We start from the raw sequence: 15,610 nt of genomic DNA, 5'->3' as shown, positions 1-15,610 counted from the left end.
GGAGAGAGAGAGAGGAGAGAGAAGAGAGAGAAGAGAGAGGAAGAAGAGGAGAGAGAAGAGAGAGAGAGCAGAGAGAGAGAGAGAGAGGAGAGGAGAGAGAGAGAGAGAGAGGACGAGAGAGAGAGAGAGAGAGAGAGAGAGAGGAGAGAGAGAAGAGAGAGAGAAGGAGAAAGAGGGGCATGGAGGAGAGCTAACGGAGGAGAGAAGGAAAGTAGCGCAGAGAAGAAAGAAGAGCGGAGAGGGGGAGAGGGGGAGACTGAGGAGAGGAGAGACAAGAGAGAGGAAGAGGGGGAGAGGGAAGAGTAGGAGAGAGAACAAGAGAGAGGAGAGGGGGAGAGGGGAAGAGTAGGAGAGGAGAACAAGAGAGAGGAGATGGGGAGAGGGGAGAGTTAGGAGAGAAGAAAGAGAGAGAGGAGAAGGGGGAGAGGGGAAGAGCTAGGGAGAGAGAACAAGAGAGAGAGAGGGGGAGAGGGGAAGAGTAGGAGAGAGAACAGAGAGAGCGAGAGGGGAGAGAGGGGAAGAGTAGGGAGAGGAGAGACAAGACGAGGGAGAGGGGGAGAGGGGAGAGATAGGGAGAGGAAAGAGAGAGGAGAGGGGGGGGGGCAGAGAGCTAGGAGAGAGAACAGAGAGAGAAGGAAGGGAGAAGGAGAGAGACAGAGATGGAGGAGGGAGGGAGATAAAAACACAAAGTGCAACACTGAAACCAGCCAAGAAACCCTGGAAACTTTTTTTTAGGTCAATTGAGCAACTTATCACTCAATGAGCTGAGCAATGACAGGGCAGGATGGAGAAGTTCGTTCAAAACGTGTCTGCAAGGCACCCGTACTGGTATTCAGTAACCTTCCAGTAACCCCTCAGTACTGAGTGCCATATAAGGAGCCTAGAGAGCCAGAAAAGCCAGGGAGCTGAGCTAGAGAACAGTGAAACACTTGACACGGTGCTTTGTCCTATAACACAGTGGAGCACCTCTGCACGATTCTGGCTGTAGCTAGAACATGCAGTGGAAACACTTCTGACAACTTCGCTTGTCCAAACACCAGTGGATCCACTTTCTGACCATTTGGGCTGTCTAGAACAAGTGTGAAAACGGTCTGACAAATAGTCTGGCATGTCTAGAAATTGAAACACTTCTGATGACAGTTTGGCTGTCCAGAACGCAGTGGAACATTCTGGAAGAAGATTTGACGCTGGTCTAAGAACACGTGGGAACACTTTTGAACCACATTCTGTCTGTCATCCAGAAGACAGTGAAACACTTGCTGACACATATCTGGCATCCTATGAACCCAGTGGAGAAATTCTGCTGCCACCTGGTCCTGGCCTGTTATAGATGAAGGTGGAACCTTCTGCGTGTCATAGACACAGAGTGGAAAACCGTCGAAAAATTTGCCTGATCCTATGAACAGTTTGAACTGTCTGAATATTGCTGGCTTGCCTAGAACGACGGAAGTGGTACGCCACTGTCTGAGACACTGCATCGTTCAACACTGTCACTAGAACATGATGTGACAACACTATCTGTGACAACCTTACTGTCTGTCTAGAAGAAGTGGGAACACTACTGGCTATCCTGAAGCTACACAGTGGAAACACTTCTGACACATTCTGGACGTGTTAATGAGCATAAGGTGGACAACCACTTCTGCTGTCCTAGAACAGTGGAAAACTTCTTGACACATTCTGGCCTGTGCAAGAAATTATGGGAAGAGACTTTCTAATACATTTGCTGCACTAGAAACATCAGTCGGAAACTTATGACACATGTCTGCTGTCCTAGAAGGACAGGTGGAAAACTTCTGAACATTATACCTGTCTAGAAACAGTGGTAACGACTTTGACACATTCTGGCCTGTCCTAGAAACAATGGAACATTTGACACATATATGCCTGATCCGTAGAACAGCAGTGGAAACTTCTGACACCACATTCTTGCGTTAAAAGAACACAGTGGAAAGCTCTGACGACCATTATGCTGTTCTATAAAAAGACAGGCAAAGACAAGAGAAATTGCTAGTAGACGGATTGAACACGAGAGGGATAGATGTGAACTTCTTGGAAAAAAGTGATACTGCAGTGAGAAAATCTAGAACACAGTGGAACCTGCTTGCTGACAGATTGCGTGTCTAGAACCAATGGACATTCTGAACATTCTGCCTGTCCTAGGAACAACAGCTGGATAACTTTGACATTTCTGCACTGTGTGACGAAACAAGTGGAGAGGGAACAGTTTGACAGACTGTGTGTGTGTATGTTTGCGTTTGCATTAGCGTGTATGCTTGCGTTTGTGTGCGTTTGTGTGCGTGCATGTGTGTGTGTGTGCCTCCGTGTGTGTGTTTGAATGAGTGTATGTGTAGGGTAATCATACAACCCCCAGCTGAGCAAAATACTTATTGTGGGTTCCATTATACATCACTACTTAATGTTTCCACATGTATTGTATTGTAATGTATAGACTCACTTCTTTAGATGGGAAGTATCTAACCATGCCAAGGCTAATTGGTTAATACTCAAGTGTCCTATACCCTGGGGACCTGAGAGTAAGATGGAGTCACATATATAGTTCTGAGCAGGGGCGCAACTTTGGTTTTAGAAGTGGGGGGGACATTTATTATTTATTTATTTATCCAGTCGGATAAACACTCCAAACAGCATGTGGCAGGAACATGCCCCCATGAAAGTTGCGCCCCTGGTTCTGCGAGTATGATGGAGTCAGATATGTAGTTCTGAGAGTAAGATGGAGTCAGATATGTAGTCCTGAGAGTAAGATGGAGTCAGATATGTAGTTCTTGAGAGTAAGATGGAGTCAGATATGTTGTTCTGAGAGTAAGATAGGGATAAGGTAGTCCTGAGAGTAAGATGGAGGGGTTTCCAGATATTGTAGTTTGAGAGTAGGATGGAGTCAGATCACGTAGTTCTGAGAGTAACATGGAGTCAGATACGTAGTTCTGAGAGTAAGATGGAGTCAGATATGTAGTTCTGAGAGTAAGATGGAGTCAGATACGTAGTTCTGAGAGTAAGATGGAGTCAGGTATGTCGTTTTTGGATCCCAGACCTTTCTGCTTGACGTACACTGACTTGGCCTGTGTTGCCATAGAGGTGACAGAGCGGTATGGGTCAGGGGTCAGGGGTCAGGGGATGGTCCTACCTGAGACATCCAGGAAGGTTCGGGCGCGTCCTGTCCCGGCGTTGCTGATGGCGATGCACTCATAGAAGCCCTCATCCTTCAGAGTCACCTGGGCCAGCTCCCACAACGCATTGGCTGACTCCCTGCCAGAGGGACAGAGACACAAAACATTCAAATCAAATCAAATCAAATTCACATACTGTACTGTGCCATGATGTGATTTAAGCTCTAGAACAGGGAGATATTAGAGATTGGATGATGTGTGTAACACTAGGAGCCCCCTATCTAGCTAATAATATGATGCTTATTCAATGCCTTCAGACTGTATTGGAAACGCCATTCATTTCACATGCTTCCATTTATCCTCCCTCTCCTTCTCCCCTCACCTCCTTCACCTCCCTCTCCCCTCCCCTCCCTCCCAAATAGTGTCCTATATTACCTGAAGAGCTGATCGACACCCAGGCTTTTCCCCTCCCTGGTGAAGCGCTGTGTGAAGGGGATGAGGCTGTCTACCTGGCAGGAGATGGTCCCTCTCTGCAGGTAGTACCCCGGGGTGGTGGGGGGCATCACAACCTTAGGTGCATCTGGCAGGGGTTAAGGGTGGGACAGGGTAGGGCAAGAACGGACAGACATTGTTATTGTTAACATCCAGAACATGTACTAACATTGGGAACCCTAGTCTAAAACTATCCAGTGAGAAATATACAATTTAATTTATCTTAAACCCCTTGTTTAGTGGATAATTGCTCAATCGCTATCGAACTTTGTTTTCATTGCTGGAACTCTTCATTTGTATCAATTTGTATTTATAATTGTATTAAATATTTTCTTCTCTTCGCTAAAAATAATCACTAAGAAAACACTGAAATATCTGGGGGGAGGAGTCACTGGGGGGGGTCACTGGCTGCCTCACAAATTCCTTATATAGTGTACTACTTGACCAGAGCCCTTTGCCACTGACAAAACCACTGTTAGTCCAGGTAACTGACCAGGAACAATACTGGAGAAGGACACACTGGAGACCCTCTGGAACAGGAAGCCATCCTTGTCATAACCTGTGACCCGCAGGAAGAAGGCCTCTTTCGGCGGGACAAACTCTGTGATGTTCCAGATGGTTCCTGTCAGGGGACTTCCCGTCCCAGTGTTGGGATAGTACCGCACTGGGAGGGTCTTAATCACACCGCCTGTGATTGATACAAGCTCCAGCCTATCAGCTCGTGCCGGATGGAACAGCCCTGTGGTGTTCAGCAGGATGTAAGTGGCGATACCTGGAGAGAGGGAGGGAGGGAGGTTAGGTAAGAGGGAGGGAGGTAGGGGGGGAGGGAGTGGGATGGGAGAGCAAGGGGGAGGTTAGGAGACGACAATGAGAGGATGATAAGAATAGTGTCAAATTTGTCAGATTCATAAATCTCCAAATAATTTGTAAAAACTAATAACAAATATCCTTGAAACTTAAACATGAAATTAAGCTAAGGTAAAGCACACAAAAGATAGCTATTTTTCCAAAAGGTAACATCCCACCATTTCCAGTCAAACTAAAGGAGCAGGTGTGTGATGGTACAACGATGTGGGTCACATGACCTTACTGACCTTGAACCATGACCTTACTGACCTTGAACCGGCCGGCTAGAGGTCATCTTGAAGTCCAGAGTGGGCTTCCTGGAAAATCCGGCCCGGAAGTCGATGGTGCTGACTCCTGAGATCCGGACTGAGTGTCTGCCCTCGCTAGACGTCTGGAGAGTGGGGAAATAGGTCAAAGGTTAGAATCATCTTAGGTCAGATTAGATTCTATTAGAGCAGTGATATTCAAAGTCAGGGACGGGGGAACTGCAGTGGGGTTGCTAAAATCTCTATATACACCATACCGTTCAAAAAATGTAATTAAAAATTAAACTTAGAAATGTAATTGTTTTTGAAAGAAAATCTAATGTTTTGTCCATGAACATAACATCAAAATTGATCAGAAATACAGTGTAGACATTGTTAATGTTGTAGCTGGAAACAGCTGATTTTTAATGGAATATCTACATAGGTGTACAGAGGTCCATTATCAGCAACCATCACTCCTGTGTTCCAATGGCAATTATTTTTTATTTAACTAGGCAAGTCAGTTAAGAACAAATTCTTATTTTCAATGGCAGCCTAGGAACAGTGGGTTAACTGCCTTGTTTCGGGGCAGAACCGCAGATTTTTACTTTGTCTCCTCAGGGATTCGATCTTGCAACCTTTCGGTTGCTAGTCCAACGCTCTAACCATTAGGTTACCTGCCACCTCATCAGCCTATCGACGTTGTGTTAGCTAATCCAAGTTTATCACTCGGTCCCGTGTGGCTCAGTTGGTAGAGCATGGCGCTTGCAACGCCAGGGTTGTGGGTTCATTCCCCACGGGGGGACCAGGATGAATATGTATGAACTTTCCAATTTGTAAGTCGCTCTGGATAAGAGCGTCTGCTAAATGACTTAAATGTAAATTTTAAAAGGCTAATTTATCATTAGAAAACCCTTTTGCAATTACGTTAGCACAGCTGAAAACTGTTGTTCTAATTAAAGAAGCAATAACACTGGCCTTCTTTAGACTAGTTGAGTATCTGGAGCATCAGCATTTGTGGGTTCGATTACAGGCTCAAAATGGCCAGAAACAAGTAACTTTCTTCTGAAACTTGTCAGTCTATTCTTGTTCTGAGAAATGAAGGCTATTCCATGCGAGAAATTGACAAGAAACTGAAGATCTCGTACAATGCTGTGCTCTACTCCCTTCACAGAACAGCGCAAACTGGCCCTAACCAGAGTTGAAAGAGGAGTGGGAGGCCCCGGTGCACAACTGAGCAAGAGGACAAGTACATTAGAGTGTCTAGTTTGAGAAACAGATGCCTCACAAGTCCTCAACTGGCAGCTTCATTAAATAGTACCCGCAAAACACCAGTCTCAATGTCAACAGTGAAGAGGTGACTCCGGGATGCTGGCCTTCTAGGCAGAGTTGCAAAGAAAAAGCCATATCTCAGATTGGGCAATAAAAAGAAAAGATTAAGATGGGCAAAAGAACACAGACACTGGACAGAGGAAGATTGGAAAACAGTGTTATGGACAGACGAATATAAGTTTGAGGTGTTCGGATCACAAAGAAGAACATTCGTGAGGCGCAGAAAAAAATGAAAAGATGCCGTCTGTCAAGAATAGTGGAGACAATGTGATGGTCTGGGGGTGCTTTGGTGGTGGTAAAGTGGGAGATTTGTATAGGGTAAAAGGGATCTTGAAGAAGGAAGGCTGCAATGAATTGAAGGTTATTTGTTGATGTTAAAATCTAAATGTACTGATTTTAAGGTTGTGTCATTAGATTTGTGGTGTGGTCGCAATAAATTATTTTGCCAAAAAATTGTGTTCCCTGAAATTCTGGTTCCACACTTAAAGAGTTTGAATACCACTGTATTAGAGTGTTGTTTGTGATGTGATGTGGGATCACACACAATGACAATGTCTGCATCTATATCCTAAACCTACTGTATACAGTAGTTTGTCCCATACATGACAAGTTTAGAATCCATCACAATATAGTTGATAAAAAGGAGCAGGGTGTCATGATGATGTCACTAAACACTGTTTAGGAGCAGGGTGTCATGATGATGTCACTAAACACTGGTTAGGAGCAGGGTGTCATGATGATGTCACTAAACACTGGTTAGGAGCAGGGTGTCATGATGATGTTCTCTAAACTTGGTCTGCTTACGCCATCACCACGTTATTCAAATTATTTATGACCGTTTCTAAAGTTAGAACATAACAATGTGATAAGCTTAGGATGGCTGTGCCGTTATGGTTGATCTAAGATGGCTGTGCCGGTATTTTGGATCCAAGATGGCTGTGTCGGTATGGTGAATCCAAGATGGCTGTGCCAGTATGGTGGATCCAAGATGGCTGTGCCAGTATGGTGGATCCAAGATGGCTGTGCCGTTTATGGTGGATCCAAGACGGCTGTGCCGGTATGGTGGATCCAAGATGGCTGTGCCAGTATGGTGGATCAAGATGGCTGTGCCAGTATGGTGGATCCAAGATGGCTGTGCCGTTTATGGTGGATCCAAGACGGCTGTGCCGGTATGGTGGATCCAAGATGGCTGTGCCAGTATGGTTGATCCAAGATGGCTGTGCCGGCATGGTGGATCCAAGATGGCTGTGCCAGAATGATTATGATCATGTCTCCAATTCAAGAGAAGCCAAAGCTTTTACATCAAATTGAACACCATTTTCCAACAAGATTGTGTACTTTGGGCGACATCTGAGGATCAAAATAATAATACTTTGTATTTTCAGCCAATTTGTGTAAAGCAGAGTTCCCCAGGTTGATCTTGGAGCGAACTATGATTACGGAGGGAAGTATGGCAGCCATTTCCACTTGTATAAACAAGACATTTACAGTGACTGAAGTGAGAGAATTAGTCTGTCAAGGCCTGACATTGAAAAATGCCTATGATGATTTATAGCAACATCTACAATTCCCCAACAACATGATCTTTCAGTCTGTCTGTCAGTCAGTCAGTGGTGCTTTCATTTGACAAACATGAGTACTATAATCAGGGAGAAGATGAGCTGGCGTTATGGGCTCTTCATTATACTGCAGCTCTTTGAAGCAGGCCTCAAATAAACACTTAGTCATTACATTGAAATAAAGGTTGGTGAAACGGGGAAAATCCTCACCTTTACACGCAAAAGAGTTCACTGTAGTCTAGTCAGTATCAGTAACAATGACAACTCTTATAGAAAGAGATATACTGATATACTGTCCAACCATAAAGAAAACGACTGGTCTACTCTTCCAAGAAGATGATGAAGATCAATGCATCAAAACATCTTCCTCACACTCCAACCAAACCAAAGGCTATTGAGAACATGTACAAGTCTGGCAAATGTCTTCACCATTCAGAGGCCATTCAAAGGAGTGTGTGGGTGGCAATATCCAGCTCAATGGGGAATGTCACAAAGCAAATGCCTTAAAGCACAATCCCCGTAGTGACCGTTAAAGTGGCCTAATTGTGGCTGTAGAGCGACACACTGGGCAGAGCCACAGCAGGGTGGGCAGACGACGGGGTCATAACTGGGAGAATGACTCTTAAAAAGACCTGTTACAACGGAGATAATAGAGCCTATAGTATAAAGAGGCTGAAATCAGCCCCTTCCCCATCACACACAGCCCCTACCCCATCACACACAGCCCCAACCCCAACCCCATCACACACAGCCCCTACCCCATCACACACAGCCCCAACCCCATCACACACAGCCCCACCCCATCACACACAGCCCCAACCCCAACCCCAATCACACACAGCCCTACCCCATCAACACAGCCCCAACCCCAACCCCATCACACACAGCCCCAACCCAACCCCATCACATACAGCCCCAACCCAACACACACAGCCCCAACCCCAACCCCATCACACACAGCGCCCAACCCCAACACACACACCCCCAACCCCAACCCCAGCAGAACAGGACTGCCCCTACCCCAGCAGAACAGACTGCCCCTACCCCAGCAGAACAGACTGCCCCTACCCCAGCAGAACAGACTGCCGCACCCCAGCAGAACAGACTGCCCCTACACAAGACTGCCCTACCCAGAACAGACTGCCCCTACCCCAGTAGGACAGACTGCCCCTACCCCAGCAGGACAGACTGCCCCTACCCCAGCAGGACAGACTTCCCCTACCCCAGTAGGACAGATTTTCCCCTACCCCAGTAGGACAAAATTTCCCCTACCCAGCAGGACAGACTGCCCCTACCCCAGCAGGACAGGACACACTGCCCCTACCCCAGTAGACAGATTACCCATTCCCAGCAGGACAGACTGCCCCTACCCCAGTAGGACAGATTACCCCTACCCCAGTAGACAGATTACCCCTACCCCAGTAGGACAGAACCCCTACCCCAGCAGGACAGATTCCCCCTACCCCAGTAGGACAGATTCCCCCTACCCCAGTAGGACAGAGATACCCCTACCCCAGCAGGACAGATTCCTCCTACCCCAGTAGGACAGATTTCCCCTACCCCAGTAGACATATCCCCTACCCCAGCAGGACAGACTTCCCCTACACCCAGTAGGAACCAGACTTCCCCTACCCCATAGGACAGATTACCCCTACCCAGTAGACAGGTTTTCCCTACCCCAGTAGGGACAGGTTTCCCCTACCCCAGCAGGACAGGTTTCTCACCTACCCCAGTAGGACAGATTTACCCTACCCCAGTAGGACAGGTTTCCCCTACCCAGTAGGACAGATTACCCCTACCCCAGCAGGACAGATTCCCCCGACCCCAGTAGGACAGATTCCCCCTACCCCAGATAGGGACAGACTTTCCCCTACCCCAGTAGGGACAGACTTCCCCTACCCCAGTAGGACAGATTACCCCTACCCAGTAAGGACAGGTTTTCCCTACCCCAGTAGGACAGGTTTCCCCTACCCAGCAGGACAGGGACTACCCCTACCCCAGTAGGACAGATTTCCCCTACCTGTCACGAATCCCGCCGAAGATGGTGCCTCTTCCTCTGCGGGCGTGCTCGGCGCGTCGTTCGTCACCGGCCTACTAGCTGCCATCGATTCTCTTCTTTTTGTTCTGTTAGTTTGGGCTGATGGGTGCACCTGTTTTGAGTTTAGTTTTGTGGGTAGGGCATTTAAGGGCAGTAGGCCCGCTGGCTTTTGTGCGGGTTGTTATTCGTTTTGTGGTGTTTGTATTCGTGTGGATTTTGTCCTTGTTTATTTGTGGACTGGATGTTGACGCGCCCTTTTGTTATGTGGCGTAGCCGTCTCGTTTATATTCTATTTTGAATATTAAAGTATATCCACTTGCTCGAAGCTACCCTGCTCTCTGCGCCTGACTCCTTCATTCACCATTGGAAAAAGTAACACTACCCCAGTAGTACAGGTTTTCCCCTACCCCATAGGATAGATTACCCCTACCCCAGCAGGACAGATTCCCCCTACCCAGTAGACAGACTGCCCCTACCCCAGTAGGACAGATTGCCCCGAGCCCAGCAGGACAGACTTCCCCTACCCCAGTAGGACAGATTTCCCCTACCCCAGTAGGACAGGTTTCCCCTACCCCAGTAGGACAGGTTTCCCCTACCCCAGCAGGCAGATTGCTCCTGGAATGGACACATCCTGGGGAAGGGAAGCCATGGCAGTGCCGGGCTAAGTCCACATCAAATCAAATTGTTGATTGGTCACATAGACATATTATCAGATGTTACCCTATTGTCTTTATAGTGCAGTATTTTAGAACCAGACCCTGGCTCCATTTGGGATGCAGTAGACCCTGACAAGTGCTACACTCAACTAATATATCCCCAGGGGTCCTTTATTAATAGTTGGAGGCTGATCTTCACACCTTCTGTTGGTCAGCAGCACCAGACACAGGTCCATCAGCTATGAATCCAACCCTGATCTGAAAAACATCCCAGTACTCTTCAGAAGGACATCTTGAACACTGATCCGGCGTTCAAACGGAAAAAAACATTCTTCATTCTCTTTTTTTCCTCCTCTTTGTCTTCTTTGGCAGAGAAGTCCAGTCCCGGAGTCACTAAAAGATACAGTCCTGCTGCTGTCCCCTGCCTTCTTACTAATCAATGTGTTCCTTGAGCTCCGGGAGGACCGGTTGCTGCTGCCTCCAGACAGAGCGCAGAGCGAGAGATGGAACGGGACAGGCAGGCTGCCACTGCAGCTATCCCTCTGGGTTGTTTCACATACTTTTCAAAGTTACAACCTTCCGAACTATTATCATGGGCCATAAAACACACGCAGTATGAAGCCAAGACATGGCTCATTGCTAAGGTCAGGAGATAGCTAAGGAGACCAACCTGGTGTATCCCTGGGAGAGGAAAGCACACACACACACACACTCTCTCCTGGAACAAATATTCTAAGTGAGTACCTGGATATCCAAGGAGGAACCAAGGGGGGGGGGGGGGGCGAGGGCATGTTGTGATGGAGAGACAGGTATGTGATGGAGGGGGGACAGGTTGTGATGGCGAGGGGACAGGTTAGGATGGAGGGGGACAGGTTAGGATGGAGGGGGACACGCGTTGTGATGGTAAGGGACAGGTTGTATGGAGGGGGACTAGTTGTGATGGAGGGGGAACAGGTTTGTGCATGCGAGGGGACAGGTTGTGGATGGAGAGGGACAGGGGTTGTGATGGAGAGGGGACAGGTTGTGATGTGAGGGCACAGGTTGGATGGAGGGGGAACAGGTTGGATGGAGGGGACAGGTGGGATGAGGAGGACAGTTGTGGATGGAGGGGACAGGTTGTGATGAGAGGGGGACAGGTTGTGATGGAGGGGACAGGTTGTGAGGAGGGGGACAGGTTGTGATGGAAGGGGGCGGGGGGGGTGATGTGAACCAGCACCCAATTAAAGACAGATTTAAAAGGATCAAACTCTTCACACACAATCTATGCCCAGGTGTCATGGCTCATTACCATGACTGAAAACACACAGCATGGCACAAGCATAGAAATCCCCTCAAAACTATTCACCTAAACTCATTGGATGGCCTGGGAAACACTGTTTTTGTATGTTGGGCAGTGGGAAAAGGTTCACATTCTTTCAGGGGAACTCTGTGTGTGGGGGAGGGGGAACCAACTAGCAACTAAAGTTAGTGTCCAGTGTTTCCAATGATTTCTATTAAATGATACAATAATAAATTATAAGATGAATGAAATAGTTTTTCCTTCCAAAACATGGTAATTAAGTATGTTAAAAGCTGCTTTTCTGTGTTGGAATGGTGTGGCGTACCCAACAACAGAATGTGTGGCGTATCACAACACAGAATGGTGTGGGCGTACCAACAACAGAATGGTGTGGGCGTACCCAACAACAGAATGGTGTGGGCGTACCAACAACAGAATGGTGTGGGCGTACCAACAAACAGAATGTGTGGGCGTACCAACAACAGAATGGTGTGGCGTACCCAACAACAGAATGGTGTGCGTACCAACAACAGAATGGTGTGGGCGTACCCCAACAACAGAAGTGTGGGCGTACCAACAACAGAATGGTGTGGGCGTACCCAACAACAGAATGGTGTGGCGTACCCAACAACAGAATGGTTGGGCGTACCCCAACAACAGAATGGTGTGGGCGTACCCAACAACAGAATGGTGTGGGCGTACCCCAACAACAGAATGGTGTGCGTATCCAACAACAGAATGGGTGGGCGTACCCAACAACAGAAGGTGTGGGCTACCCCAACAACAGAATGGTGTGGGCGTACCCAACAACAAAGGTGTGGCGTACCCCAACAACAGAATGGTGTGGGCGTACCCCAACAACAGAATGGGTGTCGTACCAACAACAGAATGGTGTGGCGTACCCAACAACAGAATGGTGTGGCGTACCCCAACAACAGAATGGTGTGGCGTACCCCAACAACGAATGGTGTGGCGTACCAACAACAGAATGGTGTGGCGTACCCAACAACAGAATGGTGTGGCGTACCAACAACAGAATGGTGTGGCGTACCCCAACAACAGAATGGTGTGGACGGTGCTTACGTGCGCAACAACAGAATGGTGGGCGTACCGCAACAACAGAATGGTGTGGGCATACCCCAACAACAGAATGGTGTGGGCTACCCCAACAACACGAATGGTGTGGGATACCCCAACAACAGAATGGTGGGGCGTACCCCAACAACAGAATGGTGTGGACGTACCCAACAACAGAATAGGTGTGGGCGTACCGCAACAACAGAATGGTTGGGGCGACGTACCCAACAACAGAATGGTGTGGACGTACCCCAACAACAGAATGGTGTGGACGTACTGCAACAACAGAATGGTGTGGGCGTACCGCAACAACAGAATGGATGTGGGCTACCCCAAACAACAGAATGGTGTGGGCGTACCCCAACAACAGAATGGTGTGGTCGTACCCCAACAACAGAATGGTGTGGACGTACCCCAACAACAGAATGGTGTGGACGTACCCCAACAACAGAATGGTGTGGGCGTACCCCAACAACAGAATGGTGTGGACGTACCGCAACAACAGAATGGTGTGGACGTACCGCAACAACAGAATGGTGTGGGCGTACCCCAACAACAGAATGGTGTGGGCGTACTGCAACAACAGAATGGTGTGGGCGTACCCCAACAACAGAATGGTGTGGGCGTACCCCAACAACAGAATGGTGTGGGTGTACCACAACAACAGAATGGTGTGGGCGTACTCCAACAAAAGAATGGTGTGGGCGTATATTATTTTTGTTCTATTCGAATGATTATAAACGTAACCGCTGTCATTTGATAATCCAAACTTTCATGACCGTCACAGCCCTACTCTTGAGACACTCTGGGAATGTCTGAACGGTTAAAGCGCGGTAAGGGGTAAAGCCTTGTGGGGTTGTGTTAGACTGTGGAGGAAGAAGACAAAAAATATCAGAACTTTTCACCTTAGAGCAGCCATACTAAACCCAACCTGAAGCTCAGTTTATAATATACTTAGTTTAAAATAGACTTACCACAGTCAGAACAGTTACAGCGTGTTGTAAAACAGCATTTTTCACCATCAAAACATGGTGAAACACAGTCATCACACAGACAAAACCCAAAACAAAAGCATAGCCGTAACATTGAGTACAGCCAACAGCCCTAGGTAGCAGAGGCTAAACACAGCCATTTCACTGCTCTGTCTGTCAGGGTTAAGTGAGACAGCTCAGCATGAGATGAACCTCTGGGATACACAGCCGGTCAGAGAACGAACAGATACCCCTAGAGATACATCAACCTCTAGTGAGTCAACCACAATACAGTCAGCCTAGTCCACTGGTTCAACCTCTAGTCAACCACAATACAGTCAGCCTAGTCCACTGGTTCAACCTCTAGTCAAACCACAACACAGTCAGACTAGTCCACTGGTTCAAACTCTAGTCAACCAGAATACAGTCAGCCTAGTCCACTGGTTCAAACTCTAGTCAAACAGAATACAGTCCAGCCTAGTCCACTAGTTCAACCTCCAGTCAACCACTGTCAGACTAGTCCACTGGTTCAAACCTTAGTCAACCAGAATACAGTCAGCCTAGTTCCATTGTTCAACCTCTAGTCAACCACAATACAGTCTGACTAGTCCACTGGTTCAAACCTCTAGTCAAACACAACACAGTCAGACTAGTCCACTGGTTCAACCTCTGTCAAACACAATACAGTCAGCCTAGTCCACTGGTTCAAACTCTAGTCAACCAGAAACAGTCAGCCTAGTCCACTGGTTTCAAACCTCCAGTCAACCACAATACAGACAGCCTAGTCCACTGGTTCAACCTCTAGTCAACCACAACACAGTCAGACTAAGTCCACTGGTTCAAAAACTCTAGTCAACCAGAATACAGTCAGCCTAGTCCACTGGTTCAAACTCTAGTCAAAACAGAATACAGTCAGCCTAGTCCACTAGTTCAACCTCCAGTCAAACCACTGTCAGACTAGTCCACTGGTTCAAACTCTAGTCAACCAGAATACAGTCAGCCTAGTCCATTGGTTCAACCTCTAGTCAACCACAAACAGCTGACTAGTCCACTGGTTCAACCTCTAGTCAAACACAACACAGTCAGACTAGTCCACTGGTTCAACCTCTTGTCAAACACAACACAGTCAGACTAGTCCACTGTTCAACCTCTAGTCAACCACAGTCAAGACTAGTCCACTAGTTCAACCTGTAGTCAACCACAACACAGTCAGACTCGTCCACTGTCAACCTCTAGTCAACCACAATCGACTAGTCCACTGGTTAAACCTCTAGTCAACCACACACAAGCAGACTAGTCCACTGGTTCAACCTCATTCAACACAACACATTAGACTAGTCCACTGGTTAAACCTCTAGTCAACCACAAACACAGTCAGACTAGTCCACTGGTTCAACCACTAGTCAACCACAACACAGTCAGACTAGTCCACTGGTTCAACCTCTAGTCAACCACAATACAGTCAGCCTAGTCCACTGGTTCAACCTCCAGTCAACCACTGTCAGACTAGTCCACTGGTTCAAAACTCTAGTCAACCACAATACAGTCAAGCCTAGTCCATTGGTTCAACCTCTAGTCAACCACAATACAGTCAGACTAGTCCACGGTTCAACCTCTAGTCAACCACAGTCAGACTAGATGCCACTGGTTCAACCTCTAGTCAACCACAACACATCAGACTAGTCCACTGGTTCAACCTTAGTCAACCACAACACAAGCAGACTAGTCCACTGGTTCAACCTCTATTCAACCAACAACACATCAGACTAGTCCACTGGTTAAACCTCTAGTCAACCACAACAACAGTCAGACTAGTCCACTGGTTCAACCTCTAGTCAACCACAATACAGTCAGCCTAGTCACTGGTTCAACCTCTAGTCAACCACATACAGTCAGCCTTAGTCCACTGGTTCAACCTCCAGTCAACCACAATACAGTCAGCCTAGTCCACTGGTTCAAACTCTAGTCAACCAGAATACAGTCAGCC

General features: G+C 47.6%; 1 protein-coding gene across 1 annotated transcript in view; it reads right to left on the bottom strand.

The window, feature by feature from the left end:
• The window catches only part of hmcn1 (hemicentin 1), a 277,402-nt gene that overhangs the window by 185,461 nt on the left and 76,331 nt on the right, over positions 1-15,610 (bottom strand). The window contains 4 exon segments of the mRNA XM_070447449.1: positions 3,146-3,267; positions 3,564-3,708; positions 4,114-4,392; positions 4,737-4,857. Of these exon segments, the coding sequence (XP_070303550.1) occupies positions 3,146-3,267; positions 3,564-3,708; positions 4,114-4,392; positions 4,737-4,857 (667 nt within the window).

This window comes from Salvelinus sp. IW2-2015, linkage group LG16 (assembly GCF_002910315.2).
Source record: "Salvelinus sp. IW2-2015 linkage group LG16, ASM291031v2, whole genome shotgun sequence".
Taxonomy (NCBI): Eukaryota; Metazoa; Chordata; class Actinopteri; order Salmoniformes; family Salmonidae; genus Salvelinus; species Salvelinus sp. IW2-2015.
The sequence above is the reverse complement of the archived record's forward strand: the minus strand, read 5'-3'. Positions and strand labels throughout refer to the sequence as shown.